The 20,670-nt window shown below is 41.7% G+C and overlaps 1 protein-coding gene across 1 annotated transcript; it reads right to left on the reverse strand.

Moving 5' to 3' along the window:
- Positions 1 to 1,999: 1,999 nt before the first annotated feature.
- On the reverse strand, positions 2,000 to 18,733 carry RIOK2 (RIO kinase 2). The gene is made up of 10 exons (XM_084304841.1): positions 18,620 to 18,733; positions 18,181 to 18,319; positions 17,384 to 17,500; positions 16,310 to 16,485; positions 14,534 to 14,622; positions 8,975 to 9,166; positions 8,481 to 8,573; positions 7,083 to 7,592; positions 6,274 to 6,367; positions 2,000 to 2,409 (listed from the first exon to the last, which is right to left on the reverse strand). Exons 1-10 carry the CDS (start codon positions 18,683 to 18,685, stop codon positions 2,248 to 2,250), a joined length of 1,638 nt encoding a protein of 545 aa, XP_084160967.1. The 5' UTR covers positions 18,686 to 18,733; the 3' UTR covers positions 2,000 to 2,247.
- Positions 18,734 to 20,670: the final 1,937 nt, after the last annotated feature.

The following is a 20,670-nucleotide window of genomic DNA, read 5'->3' on the forward strand; positions in this document are numbered from 1 at the left end:
AATTCCAGTAAAGTCTTCTTTTTGATTTGGAAAAAATCCCAAAGTAAGGATGTGTGTTCTTTAATTACTGTACAGTCTTTCCCAAAGAAATTTTTTTTTTTTTTTTTTTTTAAAGATGCAGCAGTGGAAAACTGCTAGGCAACTTGTATCTCTATCACTTGCAAGTTTCAGTACATACTGCTTCATTTATAGAGTGTGCATTGCACACGGTGTATCTAGTCTTTATCTTCATGTTTTGTTTACAAATTAATGAACTAACATTGTGTTTGTTTACTAAAACATTTAAAACCCATTTTGTTATTACCCGTACATTCCTTGCTAGGTGAATTTGCTAAGATAATCAATAATGCTATTGTCTTAACCTCTGCATTTTCCCAAGTTCACTCTAAGAGAACTTTAAACTTCATTCTATGTGTAAACTTTGTGGCGACCTTTGATGACTTCAGATATTTCAGGAATTCTGCTGCTTTGAAAAAAAAAAAAAAGGCTTTAATAAAGATATATTAAGCTGTAACTCCCTCACTAACTCTACTCTCTGAAAAGTCTCGTCTGGCAGAGTAAATGAAAATGATAACTTACAGCCATCCATTAGAATACCTTTAAAAGAGTTAATGGATGCTTTAAAGGAACATTTTGAAAATAAACAGCATGGATTTCCATCATTCCATCCTTTCTATTCTCATGGAGCACAATCAAACGGGACAGGCTTTGTATATTTTTGGAACCCATTACCAAGACAGACTTAAGGTCATGCACCAGAAAGAACTCGCCCACTGTGAAAAGCTCTAAATTAGAAGCCAAAAAGTGCATGCACATCTTATGCAAAGAGCTTCAACTGAAATCTTGTTAAGCAGTCACTGAAACAACCTCTTAACAGATAAGAGTGTAGAAACATAAAAAGATGTTTTTTCCCTTTACATTTAAAATGGAAATAAAATTAAATTCAATTAGGCTGCTTTTCTGCCCGTGCTAAAAAGAGCTATTTGCATCAGGAAACAGCCCTACATACCTTGATAACAATCACATTTAAGATTTAATTGGACTTCCTTACTTCTGTCACCAGACCTTCCTGCAGCTTTGATGCTAAAAGAAACACTTATCTATTACATCTCTGCACCAGCCTGCCATGCTTTTAAGAATGTATACCGCTGCTAGCTAAGACTAGGTTTTTTATTGTAAGAGCAAGAAGACAGAAGTTGAAAAGTTTCAAAGCAGAGCATGCTGCAAGACAGGACAGAGGCTGTAATTCCTCAATAGACTGAAAGCTGATTTTCAGTTCGGGTAAAGTAGAATATAGATAGTATCAGGTGTGAGTACAAAATCAACCTCAAATCCAAACTTTCTCATTTCCCCAGCCAAGTAAAAGATTTAAAACATTGCAAACTATGGATTGATGACAAACTTTACCATGTCATACGTCTCTAGGAAGGCTCTTCACCTAAATCACAGATACATCAAGATACTTGTTTTTCTAGGTCTTCAGAGACCCAAAATAACATAAAAAAATACATGGTAATATTTTTTAAAACGAGAAGTTCAGAATGCTCACCACTTTATGTAAATTGTTAAATGAATTAAATTTATTGGTAACTGCACAGCCAAATTCAAAACCTGAGTGACTGCCAGATCTCTACAGCATTTATTTATTCCTTTTCTCTTATCTGTAGATCTTTTTAAGATCTGTACAAGATCTTGGAGTGAAAGGAAAAACAAGTAAGAATTGCTTGGTTCAAAGAATGTACATTATCATATTGTTTGATAATCCTTGTACAGGTTCCAAAGAAATTTTAGAGTGTTAAAAGCTATCAGTTTTTATTTCCTTTTGATTTTTAATTAAATCAAACAAATATCTGTCTGTAACCTGAGGGCAGAATTTCAAATTTAAATTTTATGTTGTAGGAACAAAGGAAAATTTTTAATCCTCTGCACATCAGAAGATTCTTAATCTATACAAAAACAGTAAAATTGACCTAAAACAAGATACTGTTGGAAATACTGTACTTAAAATGATCTTACCTAGTACTACTAATTTATTTTAAGTTACAGTCAATATTTTTAACTAGGAACACAAAATAAAATCATGCAAACAAAACCAGAGGAACCAGCATGATGTTTATTAGTTTCCAAAAATACACGGTATTGTTAAGAACTTTTCCTCCACTGTATAAAAGGATGCTTGGTTATTAGGTAACTGTTTTAGCTGTATGTACTGTGAGTTTTCTCATGTTCTGTGGCAGCTATGATAAATTATCCCCAGAAACTAGCTGCATCCAAGCTTGACTTAATGTTGTGCATATTTTCTCGACGTTGTTTGGTATAAATGTTTGCCTCTCCTTTCTGTAGTCGTCGCCTCAGAGCAGACTTCTGCTGTTTTGTCAGCTGACGTTTTATCTTCCTTTTCACCAGTTCCTACAAATAAATAAACAAACAATTCAGTATCAGAACTTTTTGAACATCATTTAGTACTAAGATTACCATAATGATACTGTATTCTCAGTACTAACATGAACATGTGGTAGTGAACCTGTCGAGAAGACCACCATGCACTGAGCAGCTGGTGATCCACACCAGGGTTAACTCGAGTTTGCCCAGGCCTGCCCTGTGCTGTGCTGCCCATACTGTGTGGCCCCATAGCCCTCTGTGGGGCTGCGCAAATCCCTTGGCCTGGGGCAAACTCAGCCAGCTCCTTGGGACAGAGGAGCCTGCAGGCAGCTTCCGCTTGGTTCCAGTGATTACCACTGCTCTGTGGTCTTGCCTTTATCTAACAGAGCAGAAAGAAGTTATAATGAGAACTTCACCTCTTCTCAACAGCAGAAATTGAGCAAGCAGAGTTGTTTCTTTATAAGAAAATCATGTAATTATCTCAACTGAGTGAAAGGGGAGAACCTCTGCTACAGACAAGGTCTATAGTATAGCTATGTGGTTTGGAGTCAGGTTCAGGGCTCCAGCGTTTAAAGGGGTGTATGATCACCTGTGCTATTTTTTTTTCTTTTAGCGTTAGCTCTAATAAAAAGCATCTTAGGTGATATCTTGCAGAGTTTAGGTGCCTTTCATTCAGGAATCATAATGAACCAGTACTTTTCAGTGCAAAATATATGCCTTCAGCAAAAATGATAATGTCCTGTGCTTGAAGATTTGGCAAACATCTTGTAAGTAGAAAAAGGACCAAGAGAGTATTTTATGCCCTACAATAACTAACTACCAGGTTTGCGGCTACATTTGTTTTAGCACTTTGATTCTATAAAACTTGGATTACTAAGCTCTGAGTACAATTCTAACTGAAAACAACTCTATCACAAGTGTGGCTAAGCGTGTCAGTCAGTGACGTGGAATTCCTCCTCTGCTTTTCACCTGCAGTGAGGCACCCTCCCATTAAGGTTAGGATTGCCCCTCAGGTGAGCGCAGCAGGAGGGCAGGAGGTGCTGCAGGCACAGGGCAGCAGCAGTTCCCCTGCGGGCTGTGCAGGGAGAGGCCCCTGGTGGAGCAGGCTGTCCCCCTGCAGCCCATGGGTCCCACATGGAGCAGATCTCCACGCTGCAGCCCCCCCATGGGTGGAGGAGCCCCCGGTGGAGCAGGTGGAGGTGGCCTGGAGGAGGCTGCGGCCCATGGAGAGCCCCTGCAGGAGCAGGCCCCGGGCCGGAGCTGCAGCCCGTGGAGAGGAGCCCACGCAGGAGCAGGGGGTCTGGAGGGAGCTGCCGCCCACCCGTGGGAGACCCGTGCTGGAGCAGTTTGCCCCAGCACAAGGAGTGATCTCCCTGTCCTTATCACAACCCATGAATATTTTTTACATCATCATGTTTTCTCCCCCTTTTTCCACCTGAGGACAGGGCTAAGAGAAGCATGGAGGAGCTAAGGTACCTACTGGTGCAAAATTACCACACAATCTAGTAACATTTCTTTTGCATTTACCCCAATTTCTCTTGCCTTGTTTTTGTTTATGATACTGTCAGCTCAACTTCAGTGCAGCACATTAAGTAGTAAGCTGGTAGTTAAGTCAGGAACCAGAAAGAATTATTTTGGCACTGTTTAAAAACTGCTGTGACTAATACAACTACATTAAGCAAATACAAGGTGGTAAATAAATCCAGGTACCCAATCCTGATTTCAGTAAGAATGCTGTAGTAATTACATAGTATTCACCTGAATAGTAGTTTCCTAAGCTTTACCACATGCAGGTTGACTATCAAAAATGTGAATAAAAAGAGTAGTATAAGATCTGTCCATCTTTTCTCTGAAACTTAGCAGAACTCAGTATTTAAACAAGAGCATTTTGGAAATTAAATCTGTGAATGCTCTTTAAAAATATTCCAGAAGAAATTCCTGAGGAAAGCTGGTAAGAACTAGTTTAAACTGTGCCACTGATGTTTTTCTTCTGTCAGTAAGACAATTGTTATCCTCTGCTTTTTATAGGCAGAGCTCTGAAAGAAGGCTTCTCTACTTCTCCCACTTCAGTGGACAGATGACTTCCTTCACAGTTCATACAAGGCTCACTAGAAGAAATTTTGCAATACAAATACCAGATATTTTCACTATGGAAAAATGTAAATTCACAAAATACCACTGCTCAACCACAGCATGCAAGTCTCACTAGTCTCTCCATCATCCTAAGCCTGACTGTAAGCAAAATGAATAAACAAATCTATCATTTATTATTTAAATTTTTGCACAGTTTGCATTATTTCCTATAATTAAATTACAGCAGTCCCTACAAAGATTTGTACAAGCACAACAAGACATTTTATTTTGTCTGGAATAGCTTATTGTCTGTAACTCATAAGGCTTTCTTTTTGGCACAGTCACCCAGCTATGACTGCACCTACTGCTATTACTGCTATTGTTTATACATGCCCATATGAATTCCTTCTGTGTGTTTAATCTGGAAACCTGCTTATGTTTTAATGTGTTTCTTCATTGAGAAAGCTATATAAACAACAGAGAAGTGCTAGAAGCAGTAACAGGCATTGGCTCTAAGCAGCTCAGTGGGTCTTACTGCAGTGCCTTTTGTGTTTTTAGTTTTGCAATCACGTTCTGATGTTACAAATAGCTCATCATGCATATCCTTTCTTTAGTTCTAGTATTCAAAAGTTCAAATACGATTTAACAATGGGCAGAAACATTTTATTTAGTGTAAGAGCATATAAATGAAAAGATTACACAAAGTAAATTGACACAGGATGTTTATGTGGCTGAATCTCTTGAAAGCTGCTTCTGCTTTTATCTTTCTTTTAGAACAGAATATTAGGTACTTAAATGCCATTTGAATATTTTAACAAGTTTGATGTGTCTGCCTACAGAAAAAACACGTGTTCGCTACACAATCAGGAAGGTTTCTACAGTGAGTGACCACTGCTACCACCTACTGGTGTACAGAAATATAATTTCAAATAGGGATCTATAAGCAATTCCAAAAGAAATCCTAGACATTTGGGTTAGCAAACTGAAAGGGAAAAAACATGTATCGCATGGATCAGACGCCAGGCGATTCCTAGCATTTATCCTAGCTCTTCTTTACTTCATTTCATAATTCAAGGCTAATTCTTTTTCTCCTTAATAAGACACAAGGCCATGTCCTACAGTAAGAACAGAGATGACTAACAAAGTCTCTCTCTTTCCTTCACAGCAAGTCCTGTAAAAGTCTTACACAACTTGCAAACATGCTGTTCCCTAACACATTTATTTATGCATAAAACCTTTCTTCCATTTAAAATTTAGATACGCTTTTTAAAATGTGATAGAGGTAGCCATACTGGATAGTATACTGAGTAGGGATGAAGAAAGATGTAAAATTCTGCCACAAAGTATTGATTTATGTAATGCTAAAAGTCAAATTCATATTGCCAAAGACACCATGACTACAATGAATTCATATATATGTTTCAGAAATGTGGCAAAAGATGTGTAAAAAAGACAGATGAAAAAAGGCCAAGTTAAATCTTTACTCAAGCATACAAATTTAAAATACAAAAACATTAATTATGGGCAACAGAATTCATTTCTAGCTAGAAACAAAATTCAAGTTGCTAATGCCGGAGTAGAGCTTTTGTGAAAGAGCAAAGAACAACACATGAAGTACAGCACTGGACATAATTCACTTGTAAACACTTAGAAAGCATCAGACCTATTTTCTGTGAGCATGGAACTACAAACCAAAGATGTACATAGTAGTAATCAATTAAAGACAGTTACTGCTAAGTAGGTATTTGTAAAAATATCTTCAACAGCTATGTCCTAAGATGGTATCAGAGTAAACTAGACAGTAACAGTAATAATTACCGGTGGAATGGTTGAACAGCTCCCAACACTGCTGGCTGATGTACTTTTAGTTCTTGTTCTGTGCTCCGCAATATGAACCATACTGTCTTCATTTCTAAAATAGGTAAATTAATGTTTTATTCCATTCAGTGAGAGAAACATCATTTCCCTTTATGAGCATCATGTTTCAGTCATTTTTTCGATATATAATCAAAAGTGCTAGCAGAACATTTGAGTACTACAGAAAGAACATTTACATTTGAAATATTAACACTAGTTCAAAAAACACATTTTATGACAGGAAGGATTATAGCGCAATAGCCACATACATACTACACAAAGTAGTGTAAGAAAAAGAAGCTTCAGAACATTAAAAAGATTAATTCAGATTCTGTACATTGCCTAGGTGTAGAATTTAATGAAAAAGGAAAAATGCAAAAAGAAAACAGCGTATATGAACTTTATATATGCATTCAGGTACACGGGGAGCTTGCAAACTAATAGTTTGAATTTTATATAAGAAGGGGTTAGCTTAAAGGTAAGAAGGAATTTCCAAGATTGTCAGTAAAGGCATTAAAAGCCACATGGTATGACATTCAGTAAAATATATTTGAATAATATATTCCAAAGAGCTTGTTCTTGCTAATTTCAGCCGAGTGAGGAGCAGAGGCTGAGAAAGTGCACTCTAATTATAAACTTACTTGTCAAAGCTACTTAGCAGCAGCAGCATTTTAATATCAAAAAAAATCTTTTACTCACATTATTACTAGAAATAAAGAAAAAAGAAGAAAATTTCACCACACCACTAGACAGTAAATATAAGTATTTACCTGTAAGGCCTCAATTCCTTATTTAAAGTTGACAAGTCAACCAGATCAGGGCATTCATCGTTGTCCTTACCACTGCAGCCCTCTGTCTGATTTTCAGCAGCATTTTCAGGTATTCTTTTGTGCTCAGAAAAACCAAGTGCACAACTCTCTGCATCTTCACTGGACTTTGAAAGCACAGGCTGCCCTTCAACCTTTTCTAAGGCTGAACTCAACTCTGACATACTCAGTCCTTGTGAATTTTCACTACTTTCAGTGGCTTCAGCATCTTCACTGTGATACAAGTCTTCAGAGGTTCTGCTTTCAGAAACCACTTCATATATGAAGTCTGCATTGTTTTCTTTATCTTGGCTGAGGAAGTTGGCGTTACTTTCAGCATCTTCTGCAAATTCCCTCTCCTCTGTTGTATGATCATCCTCATCAGAACACTCTGGGTAAAGCAGCTCATCATCTTCCTGCATTTCTTTTGTATAACCACTGGCAGCAATCTCTATGTCAAGAGAACTCTCTCTCCTGAAAGAAATAGAAGTGAGCTTTCTTTTAATATATCAAATCATTATGCTGTATTTTGGATTAAAAATACTATCAAGTTAGACTATAATTACCATGCTATTAACAAAAAGAGTATACTCCATTGGAACATAGGTAACACATTACAGTGCAGGGCTTTGGATAGTTAGCAGGATGTAGCCTGACAGAACCAGGCTTTCATACAAGATGATTTCATCTTCATAATCAGTACTTACTGAAAGCAAACAATTTGATTTTAACAAATATAATACTTAAATTATGCTTGTGCAAACAGAACGATGAAGGACATGTTGACACACACACAGACAATTCCCCTTTGAGAAAGGGCTCAGAGTGATATAAAACCCTTTTAACTGAAGCAGCTTTGCTCTTAAAATATGTGAGAAAATAGTTTGCTTTTCAAAAGGGACAAACTACAGTAGGAGAACTTTGAAGATAATATTTGAAGAGGCGGTCACCACATGTACTAGCATTTTGAAAATTAAATTTAAAATTGAAAACTAAGTTAATATTTGATACCCCAGGACTGTTAAATATGGTTTTAAGAGTCAGAGAAACTAATTCTGCGTCACCGTAACATTTACAGCATTTGGATGTATCTCTTTCCCCTAGCTGCAAGAGGTAAGACAAAGGAGACAGCAGATTTTAAGATGTGCTTCAGTTTTTGGAAACCACTTTTAGTAACTGCCAATGAAGACAGTATGGATCCTTTTTACTGTAAGAATGACAAAAATATTTCAAAATGCATAGTTAGGCTCTTTTTCCCCCTGTTCACTTCTAAAATCATCTCTCAGAGGCATCCATTTTTCTCAGAAAACCAACATAACTACCATAACATGGGGGAATTAAGAGTCAGCTGGCATTTTTTACCTGATATCTTGGAATGATGGGAAGAGCTCACTCTCATAGTTGAAGCGTTTCTTAAAAAACTCCTTAATGCAGTTAACATCCCTGTCAAAATACCTGTTTAAAAAATATAGAATTGTAAAAATGCAATAATCAAGGAAATTAAGTCTACTGGTATGACAAACTTTTACTCTACTTTCTTGCCTTTTATTTGAAAATTAATAACCATCAGTGACTGCAAGTGAAAAAGTACACGTGTAGGTATACATAAATAAATGCAGATTATTTCTATTCATTTTTTAATTGAAATAAATAATTTTAACTGAGAAGCGATTAATTACACATTTATCCTAAGGAGATTTCTACTCATTCATGAAACAAATTGCATTTGTAATGTATGGTGAAAACATTAGAAAAAGAATTTGAAGCAGGCTTATGAAAACAAATCATGCTTGACTATTTGTTGTTATCAGCACTTAACCGGTTTATTTTGCATACATCCTTAACTTTGTACGTACCATTCAGCATTTGGATGTGATGTTGATATCATCTGAGGGAAATCAATCATAGTGACATGATCATCATTATCCAGTATGAGATTAAATTCATTGAAATCCCCATGAATCAAACCATGATTGCCAAGTTTTACAATTAGATCCATTAATTCACTGTAGACAGCAGCAGGGTCTTCTATGTGGTGTACTTGGCATCTGGAAAGTTAAATAAAAAAGAAGTTATCCTGAACCCTGAAGGAATTAATTTAAAAATATAGACAAGGCATATGAGTTACATCTGAGAAATTGTGACAGGGTCACAATTTGAGTCATAAGGGATCTCCAGAGGTTACTAGTCCAATGCTCTGCTCATAGCTACGTCAATTCTGAGATTAGATGAGACTAATCAGAGCTCTACCAATGCGGGCTTGAAAGTTTCCAGGGATGGAAACATACTGTGCAACCTCCACCACACTGCCTCACTGCCCTCATGGGGAGAAAGCTTCTCCTATCTCCACGTTAAATCCCTCATTTTAACTAAAGCCCTTTGTCTCTTGTCCTCCTATCAAACATGATGGTTATGCTGCCTAATTTAAACAATGGATCAGTGAATTTTTATGTCTGGATTGTTTTAGGTAACTTAGGTCTTCTTGTATTCAAATGCCTCACAAAAAAGTGTTTTCAAGACTAAGCTGGGGATAAGGCAAAGCAAAAAAAAAAAAAGCTTAAAGCACTCCACAATAAACTCCAGAATAAAAGCAAAGTATATGTTTTGCCCCAAAAATGCACAGAATAGACATCACCTTATTTTTACAAGCAGAATAAATAGGCAGCTGTCTTATTATACCAGGAGCTGTCAAGAAGCCGTCACTTACAGCTACTTTGTGATATATTTTGGCCTGAATGCAACACTGTAGTGTTATGAGAACATATCAGTTGCACATACAAACAAAACACAATGGAATTCTAGCAGCTCTGTTATAGGCTGCTGTTGAATATTTTCATATTAACAGCAAAATTAATTGGTGACATTTCTTATAGCCAGAGGTCTGTATCATAAAATATATCATTTGTTCTTTGAATTTGGAAGTCATCTAAACTGATATCTTCTCAGACGCTGATCACCTGAAATAATTCTCATCTAGTACAGCATCTCCGTCAGGAAACGCTTACTTAAAACTGCAGAACTGGGATAGCATGGTAAACCTCACCTGCAATGCCCACGTGTAACTTTAAAGCTTTCTGTCTACAGGACAGATGTGGAACTATTTAACAAAGGTGGGGAAACAGGATAGAATAAAGTCTTAAAAGGCACTTATTCAATGTAACTCTTCAACTGTATACTTTGGGATTAATTACACTGAACCTTTGTTACTGTACATTATATAGAGTATCAAATAGCTATTTTGCATTCTGCTATGGAAACAAAACAAACCATTCATTCACATACAAAATTCAACATTTTTTCATGTTTCTGGGTGTTGAAAAACTGAAGAAAAGTAATCTTTCTTGAGCAAAAAACAGCGTTCAATGCACACAAATACATAAAATAAAAAATAAAACAAACAAAAACAAACAAACACCCAAAAAAAAAAATCAACACAGAAGTTCTAGAATGGCAAGTTGTACAAGTTGTAATCCTACCTGAATCTTTACCACTTCATGGATCATGAACTGGAGCTCAGAACATGGAGGATACACAACTCAATACTGAATATTTCACAGAATCACAGAATTTTCTAGGTTGGAAGAGACCTCAAGATCATCGAGTCCAACCTCTGACCTAACGCTAGCAGTCCCCACTAAACCATATCCCTAAGCTCTACATCTAAACGTCTTTTGAAGACTTCCAGGGATGGTGACTCCACCACTTCCCTGGGCAGCCTGTTCCAATGCCTCAAAACCCTTTCAGTGAAGAAGTTCTTCCTAACATCTAACCTAAAACTCCCCTGGCTCAACTTAAGCCCATTCCCCCTCGTCCTGTCACCAGGCACGTGGGAGAACAAACCAACCCCCACCTCGCTACAGCCTCCCTTGAGGTACCTATAGAGAGCAATAAGGTCGCCCCTGAGCCTCCTTTTTTCCAGGCTGAACAAGCCCAGCTCCCTCAGCCGCTCCTCGTAGGACTTGTTCTCCAGGCCCCTCACCAGCTTCGTCGCCCTTCTCTGCACCCGCTCGAGCACCTCAATGTCCTTCTTGTAGCGAGGGGCCCAAAACTGAACACAGTACTCGAGGTGCGGCCTCACCAGAGCTGAGTACAGGGGGACGATCACTTCCCTAGCCCTGCTGGTCACACTGTTCCTGATACAAGCCAGGATGCCGTTGGCCTTCTTGGCCACCTGAGCACACTGCTGGCTCATATTCAGCCGACTATCCACCATCACTCCCAGGTCCTTCTCTGCCTGGCAGCTCTCCAACCATTCCTCTCCCAGCCTGTAGCTCTGCTTGGGGTTATTGCGCCCCAGGTGCAGGACCCGGCACTTGGCCTTGTTGAACTTCATGCAGTTGACCTCAGCCCATCGGTGCAGCCTATCCAGGTCCTCCTGCAGAGCTTTCCTACCCTCAAGCAGATCGACACACGCACCTAACTTGGTGTCATCTGCAAACTTACTGAGGGTGCACTCAATGCCCTCGTCCAGATCATCGATGAAGATATTAAAGAGGACCGGCCCCAGCACCGAGCCCTGGGGGACGCCACTAGTGACTGGCCTCCAACTGGACTTGGCTCCATTCACCACGACTCTTTGGGCCCGGCTATCCAGCCAGTTTCTAACCCAACAAAGCGTGCACCAATCCAAGCCAAGAGCAGCCAGTTTCTTGAGGAGAATGCTGTGGGAGACGGAGTCAAAAGCCTTGCTGAAGTCAAGGTAGACCACATCCACAACCTTTCCCTCGTCCACCCAGCGTGTCACTTTGTCATAGAAGGAGATCAGGTTCGTCAGGCATGACCTGCCTTTCATAAACCCATGCTGACTGGGCCCGATCGCCTGCTTGCCCTGCAAGTGCTGCGTGGTGACTCTCAGGAGGATCTGCTCCATGAGCTTCCCTGGCACTGAGGTCAAACTGACAGGCCTGTAGTTTCCCGGGTCTGCCCTCCGGCCCTTCTTGTAGATGGGCGTCACATTTGCTAGCCGCCAGTCGATTGGAACCTCCCCTGATAGCCAGGACTGTTGATAAATGATGGATAGTGGCTTGGCCAGCTCCTCTGCCAGTTCTCTCAGTACCCTTGGGTGGATCCCATCCGGCCCCATCGACTTGTGCACATCCAAGTGCCGTAGCAGGTCACCAACCAGTTCTTCATGGATAATGAGGGCCGCATCCTGCTCCCCATCCCCTTCCACCAGCTCAGGGTACTGAGTATCCAGAGAACAACCAGTATTGCCGCTAAAGACTGAGGCAAAGAAGGCATTGAGCACCTCCGCCTTTTCCTCATCTCTTGTAACTAAGTTTTCCCCCGCATCCAGTAAAGGATGGAGATTCTCCTTAGTCCTCCTTTTTGTGTTGATGTATTTATAGAAACGTTTTTTGTTATCTTTAACAGCAGTAGCCAGATTGAGCTCCAGATGAGCTTTGGCCTTCCTAATTTTGTCCCTGCACAGCCTTGCTACATCCTTAAAGTCCTCCCTAGTGGCCTGCCCACTTTTCCAAAGATTATAAACCCTCTTTTTTCTCCTAAGCTCAAGCTGCAACTCTCTGTTGAGCCAGGCCGGTCTTCTTCCCCGCCAGCTCATCTTTGGGCACGTGGGGACAGACCGTTCCTGCGCCATTAAGACTTCCCTCTTGAAGAGCGCCCAGCCTTCCTGGACCCCTCTGCCCTTCAGAACCACCTCCCAAGGGACTCCACCAACTAGTGTCCTGAGCAGCTCAAAGTCAGCCCTCTGAAAGTCCAATACAGCGGTTTTACTGGTCCCCTTCCTGGCCTCGCCAAGAATAGTGAACTCCACCATTGCGTGGTCACTCTGCCCAAGACAGCTCCCGACGATCACGTCCTCCACCAGTCCTTCTCTGTTTGTGAAGAGAAGGTCTAGCGGGGCACCACCCCTGGTAGGTTCACTAACCAGCTGCGTCAGGAAGCTATCTTCCACGCTCTCCAGAAACCTCCTAGACTGCTTTCTCAGGGCTGTGTTGTGCTTCCAGGATATGTCAGGGAAGTTGAAGTCCCCCACGAGTACAAGAGCTGATGATTTTGCAACCTCTGTCAGCTGCCTGTAGAATTCCTCATCCGTCTCCTCATCCTGGTTCGGCGGTCTATAGCAGACCCCGACCAGGACACTAGCCTTGTTGTCCCTGCCGATCCTAACCCAAAGGGACTCGACCTTGTCATTCCCAGCCTCGAGTTCTACAACCTCGAAAGACTCTCTAATATAGAGAGCCACACCACCACCTCTTCTGTGCTGCCTGTCCCTTCTAAAGAGCCTATAGCCAGGCATTGCAGCACTCCAGTCATGAGACTGGTCCCACCACGTCTCCGTGATGGCAACCAAGTCGTAGCCTGCCTGCTGCACGATGGCTTCCAGCTCCTCCTGTTTGTTACCCATGCTGCGTGCATTGGTGTAGATGCACTTCAGCTGGGCCATTGCCTTATCCTTCGGCCTTGCCATCGTTCCCCCTGGCACAGCCCCAACAATCCTAGCTTCAGCCCCATCCCCCTTCCTACCTAGTTTAAAGCCCCCTCAATGAGCCCTGCCAGCTCCTGGCCCAGGATCCTTTTTCCCCCTAAAAGATAGGGACCCGTCTGCGGCCATCAGGCCAGGTGCTGAGTAAAGTGCCCCATGATCAAAAAACCCAAGATTTCTGCGTTGGCACCAGCCCCGGAGCCACGTGTTTAACAGGTGGGCTTTCCGTGTCCTCTCTGAACCCCTCCCTGCCACCATAGGGATGGACGAAAACACCACCTGCACTCCCGCTCCATCCACTAACCGACCCAGTCCCCTAAAGTCTCTTTTGATAGCCTTGAGGCTTCTCTCTTCGATGTTGTCACTGCCCGCCTGGACTATCAAAAGAGGGTAATAGTCAGAGGGGCGTACCAGGATGGGAAGCCTCCTTGCAACGTCCCTGACCCTGGCCCCAGGGAGACAGCAGACTTCCCTTCGGGTAGGGTCAGGCCGACAAATAGGGCCCTCTGTTCCCCTAAGAATAGAGTCTCCAACAACAATAACCCTCCTGTCTTTCCTGGTGGAGGCAGTCCTGAGGCATGGAGTCGACCTCCTCGCCCTAGGCATCCTCCTGGGAACACTTGCTACCTCTTCCTCAGCTACTGGTCTGTCGAGCTGAATATATCAATACTGAATATCATTGAATAGATAACATATAGAACATAAAATTTCTGTGTAGAAAATTGCTGTAGCACTAACCTCTGTCTCTTTGGACAAAGAGAGTATCTTTTTAGTTTTCCTTCTCTCACCAATTTCTCCAAATATAATGAAGCAGAACCCTAGCCGTTCTGGACCTGACTTTATTCATGCTTTATTCAGCATGATCAGAACTGACTCACACGATAAGGAAAAATGTCATCCCTTCTGTCTTACTGAACCTATCATTGTTAGGGTTTCTGTAAAACAGACTTCAAGCTTCCAAACTTACAAAGGGTAGCCATTAAGGAGTTCCATAATAACTGCATGCCTGTTGTAGTCCACAGGTTTTGGAACAGGAAATCCTCTGTCATACAAAGCCTGAAAAGAGACAAAATATTGAAAAAATAAAAGATAACCATTAAGAAGACATTACATACATGACAAACTACAAATCCAAGATAAGCAGTTAAGTATCATTGTGGAAGCAGCATCCTACACATTATTCAACTGCTAACTGTAAAAATCAAATCATGTGCTTAAGGAGGAAGAACAATCTGAACTTTCACTACTAACTATGCTTCTGTATTTTCCAGAGTTTAGTTATCCTGCAGGTGGCAGGAAAACACAATGGGATAGAAAAACAGCAGAATAGTATCTGGTCTGTTAGCTTAAGAAACCACCAGCAGATAATTGGGAATAGGGTGTTAGAAAAGGGTTCCACAGTTCTTGTAAATACAGTTTGGGCTGGTCAGGTAATCCACACACAGTCTCAGTAAGGCAAAAGTTTCTTCTTAAATATTAATATCCAGTATTACACTACATTAAAGATTAACTAAAGGTAGGCCATAGTATTTTGTAGCTCTGTTAGCTTGCTCTAACCATATTTACCAAATCATTCACTTGATTCACAGAATGGCTCAGGTTGGAAGGAACCTTAAACACCACCTGGTTCCACCCCTTCTGCCATGGCCAGGGACACCTCCACTAGACCAGGCTGCTGAAAGCCCCATCCATCCTGGCCTTGAACACTTGAGCATTCACAGCTTCTCTGGGCAGCCTGTGCCAGTGCCTCACCATCTTGAGCACAGAATTTCCTCCTAATACCTAATCTAAATCTACCATTATTTTAGTTTAAAACTCTTACTCCTTGTCCTATCACAACACTCCCTGAAAAAGAGTCCCTCCCCAGCTTACCAGTAGGCCCTCTTTAAGTACTGCAGGCTGCTATTAGCATTCCCTTAAGACTTCTCTTCTCCAATCTAAATAACCCCAACTCTCAGCTTTTCTTCACAGGAGATGCTTCACCCCTCTGATCACCTTTGTGGTTCTCCTCTGGGCCCACTCTAACAGCTCCACATACTCCTCGTGCTGGGGGCCCCAGACCTGGATGCAGCACTCCAAGTGGGGCCTCACAATGGCAGAGCAGAGGGAGACAATCACCTCTCTCCACCTGCTGGCCACTCCTCTGTTGATGCAGCTCAGGACGCTGCTGGCCTTCTGGGATGCAAACAAATACTTCTGGCTTATGTCAAGCTTTTCATCCATCAGAACTCCCAAGTGCTTCTCTGCAGGGCTGCTCTCAGTGCGCTCTCCTCCCAGTTTGAAACTCACCGCTTACAGACCTAACAAATACTCCGTAATTATGTTTGTGGAAGTAATCTAAATTGACAAGACTAAAACACTAGTAGATACTTCACGAATTTTCCCTAGCATATAGGAAAGTTCTCCATTGCTTTTTCTAAGACAAGGTTAAGTGAAATGACGATAGCTTATTCACTGCCTTTATTAAGATTCAGATGACTGGACAGCTTCACCTGAAATTTTATGGAAATTGCTTCAGTTCCATACGACTTCCATGGCAAAGTTTGATTTTATCACTTGAAAGTATACAAGATGCATTAGCACTGTCATTCTCTGAAGTGTATACTTTAAGTCCACTAGAAACAAACAAAAAAAAAGCATACGTCCTAACATATATTGCAAATATGAAGTGATGAGAAGATAATCTGAGAAGTACATTCCAGTCTATTACATCCTTGTTAATATGGCGCAAACAACCACCTACCTTCATGTAGGCAAACTCTTTCATTGCTGCTAGCCGGGATAAATACAGCCATGACATTTTGTGTCTGTGCTTATGGTAGTCACGCTTATTTTTCAGGCTGCGAAAGGAAGTTCTTCCAAGCCTGTGCAATTTCATTGCAAACTGCTGCTCGTCTTCATTTGCAACAATATAAATATCTAGGAGAAAAAATAGCAGCACAGATCTGAGAAATAAATGGTATCTGACAGGTATATAATGAAACAGTGCAGTGAGAAATCTGTTACTTGACTTCTTGTAACTGCTATTTCTGGAATGGCAAAGTCTACTACACTTCTTTTAACAGAAAAGACAACCAAATTTGGATATTACATATTAAAGATCTGAACAAGAAGAAATTATTGGTGAAGAGATTATGCTGCTCCACTAGTAGAATATCATAGAATCATTACGGTTGGAAAAGACCTCCAAGATCATCTGGTCAAACCATCCATCTGATCTGAAACATCTTTCAGACCAGGGGATAAGAAGTAACTAAACAGCACACTATAAAAGACAGAAAACTCAAGGTACCTCTTACTTTAAACAGTGTTACCAATTAGCTAATGTTTCATTTTTACCATTTGTCCCAAGTAATCCTCTGCTCACTCTTTAATGACAAAAGACATGCTGTGTCAAATTACAAGCAACATACGAGCATGAGAAACCAAGATAGCACTCCAATAGTTTGGACTGTATATTACTTTTTTTTTTTTTTAGGTGGGATGAAAAATCTGGTATTAACTTTTTGATGGAAGGCTTCAAACTTCTTCTCAAGGCATGAGACAACTGTCACCTGTCTGCAAAATAGCTTTTAAGGAATCATCCAAGAATTGTATGAAATGGTCAAAGTGGAACAACATTTTTGTGAAAAAAATCACATGTAGTCAAAAGACTCACACAGAACTCGAAACACCATAAATTTTGGTGTTTGACAGATTAACTGATATGACTATCCAAAGGTAAATTCACCAAGTTTCCAACAAACCTTTACCAAAAATAGAGACCCATTTCCTCTAAAAAAATATATATGTATACTGAAAACGCTTTTTGAATTACCTGATTCTTTGCCAACACCCATCTGGTTTCCAACAGAACTGATGACTTGCCGGGAAGACAGAGTTCTCAAGGCAAGGTAATCATATCCTGCATTAGTTAACCGATAGCCCTGGACAGCTAGGTAAAAATAAATTACACAACATTTAATTCCATATTACATATACATTTCTTTTAAAAGAAGTCTCATTTTGGTCTCTCTCTTTTTTCTTTTTTTTCTGCTTATGGTACACAACACCCAAATAGTATTTTCATTGTTGGCTAGTGTCAACCCAACTTGACAATAAGTTTAAATTCCTGCAAGCCTTTTGAAAACTAACTGGATAAAAAGTAGACATTTTGTTAACCCCTTGGTAACGCAGGCAATGACAATGCTTCAAATCGCATGGGATTACTTTGAAAGATGATTACTTAGGGGACACGGCAAGGATTCAGGTTTGTTTTAAAGACATAAACCAAACCTTAATGGTCTGAAAAACGGAGACAAAAAGGAGATGAATTTCATGAAAACTCCCACATTACGCTTGCAAAGCCAGATGCAAGTGCAAGACTAAAGGAAATCCAATGCTGTTAACAGAATGGGACAGAATAAATACTACTTTAGCGATCGTTTCTGACTGGGTGAAGGTACAAGCCTTTTGCAGTCTGCTCCAGTTTGTCTGCTATAAGACTGTAAAACATTTGGGCTGATCCCTATGTGAACTTAAATACTACCTTAGCTAACAATTATTTATTCCATCCATGGCGCTGAAGAGCCGTGAAGGCCAGGAGGAGGCTCCCAGCGCAGGCTCCAAACTCACTTTTGGTCCGCTCGTACGCCAGGAGCTTGTGCTTCGCCAGCTCCCTCAGCACCTTGTTGCAGCCGCCGTGCTTCAGGCTGGCGATGGGCGCCACCAGGCTGCCAGGCACGATCTCGTGGTTCTTCATGCCCATTTCCACCTGCGGGGTGCGCGAGAAAAAACGATCAGCGGGGAGGGGAGGGGAGGGGAGGGGAGGGCAGCTGCGCCTTCCCTTCCCTTCCCTTCCCTTCCCTTCCCTTCCCTTCCCTTCCCTTCCCTTCCCTTCCCTTCCCTTCCCTTCCCTTCCCTTCCCTTCCCTTCCCTTCCCCTCCCTTCCCTTCCCCTCCCTTCCCTTCCCTTCCCTTCCCTTCCCTTCCCTTCCCCTCCCTTCCCTTCCCCTCCCTTCCCTTCCCTTCCCCGTCCCCGTCCCCGTCCCCGTCCCCGTCCCGTCCCGTCTCACCGCGGTGAGCACCCTGAAGTGCTGCCCGCTGAGGTACCGCAGCACGGCCACGTTCAGCTTCCCCATGGCGGCCGCGCCCGCACCCCCCTCGCAGGACTGGCCGGCCTCACGCGGACGCACCGCGCATGCGCACGCCCTCCCCTCCCCCCCCCCACCCCGCCCTCTGCTCCGCCCGCACCGGCGGAGCCTGTTTTGGGTCCTGGCAGCTACATATAGACTCATGTCCTCGGATGTACCTTCGCGTAAAGCTGGTAACAAAGTCATTTACAACTCAAAATCGAGACAGAATAAGCCTCTACGAATTGAGACAGAATAAGCCTTAAGGTGATGGCTTAATCCCTCGCTCTACTCTAAAAGAGTTAATGGGGTTGCATGTGTATCTGCCCAGACCGATCCAGTGGGAACACCACCCACGGCACCAAACATCGAGAGCACTGCCCCCGGCTGTAACTGCGCCTGCGCGGCGACCTCCCACGGCCATGAGGCTCTGTGCGTGTGTGGGGCGTGGAGGCTTCCGGTGCGCATGCGCCTGGCAGCCCCGCTCAGTGCGCACGCAGAGGGGAGTGGGGCGGGACGGTTCGAGACCCGGAGGCTGCGGGTTCGAGTCCCGGGGGCGGACACATTTCTTCGCTGTGAAACCCCGTTAGTGCCATAAGGAATACCGGGGCCCAAAGAGGCAGAAATTCAGCGGCAGCCATTCCATCCGTGTGCTGTTCGGTGGCAATACCTGGAAACAAATCATGTCTAACCTGCAGTGTGGTGTTGCTCACGGAGGCTGTTTTTCCAATATACGTTATCAAGGTTAACTCTGCCTGCACCGGTTAACGTGGAAACGCCCAGCAATGTTTCTGAGGGCGCTCAAATTTTGCTCGAATTTTGCAAATTTTAGCTGACAGAGCTGCAGCTCGTGAACCGCTGCCTCTGGGGGGCGGCAGTGTTTTAGAAAACAGGAGATGAAACTGAAGTGTTTTTTGGTGGTGGTTCTTTCCCCCTCCCTCCTGCAAGATGGCATGGCAGAGAAATTGTTCTCTGGTTTCTCATGTAGGTCCTCGTGTAGTCCTTCTTACAAGCAGTCTATAAGGACTAATTAGTCTATAAAGTATTTCTGCTAGAAACATGAGGAATATGTGACTGCAACGTGAGTATCCAAATGAGGTAACTCAATGCAAAAAAAGGGGATGTTAACTCCCTGTATAATTAGCTAATTAAGAGGCTGGCTGTTTCAATATATGCATGGTATAGTGGACAGTAAGACTATCCAGAATTTAGTTCTTGGCTTTTAAGGCATCTGGAAAGTTGAATTTGTGAAATCAGATCCTAAATTTCAGCATGAACAGACGAACAGTTAATACAAACAAACAAACAAACAAACAAAAAACCAAAATGTGATGTGATCTTAAAGTCAGAAGTTTAACCATGAAACTTCTCTAGAAGTCTGTACTGATGTAACTATTAATAAGCACTGTAAAAAATACTGTTAGTTTTGACTGGTCAGTATACTTCTAAGGACCTGGCTGACATCATGAAGAATACACCTAAGTACATTCCATTTTTTGTATTTTTAAGCATTATAGGTTTCACCCATTTTATATGCATGCGTGTATATGTGTATGTATGTGAATGATCATTGTGGTGTCAGAAAAAACTCTATTTATAAAATTTTTCTAATGAATAGCAGAATCCATGCCAAGTGTACAAATGCTGCACATTCTCTTCTGCAAGGAGTTTTATAAATCCCCAAAAGCTGTAGGTTAATACAAGGTTTGAACAGTGCAGTTCATATAGTGGGCTCTTTCATAGTAGTTTTAGGAAACTACTGTTCTCAAGATAGATATGAATGCTTAGCAATTTTATTGCTTCAGGTGTTCCGTTTCAAATGAAAATTAGTAATAACCCTAAAGGGAATAGATTGTGGTAGTGTTACAGTTTATAGTTTAGGTAACTGCTAAGGTGTCTGAATTAGTTAAAAAAAAAAAAAAAAAAAAAAAAAGGGTAATTGCTGTATGTATAAGGACCCACAGTGGTGGCTCTATGTTACCTACATGTTTATA

Source organism: Netta rufina (assembly GCF_964035555.1).
Source record: "Netta rufina genome assembly, chromosome: Z".
NCBI classification, from domain to species: domain Eukaryota; kingdom Metazoa; phylum Chordata; class Aves; order Anseriformes; family Anatidae; genus Netta; species Netta rufina.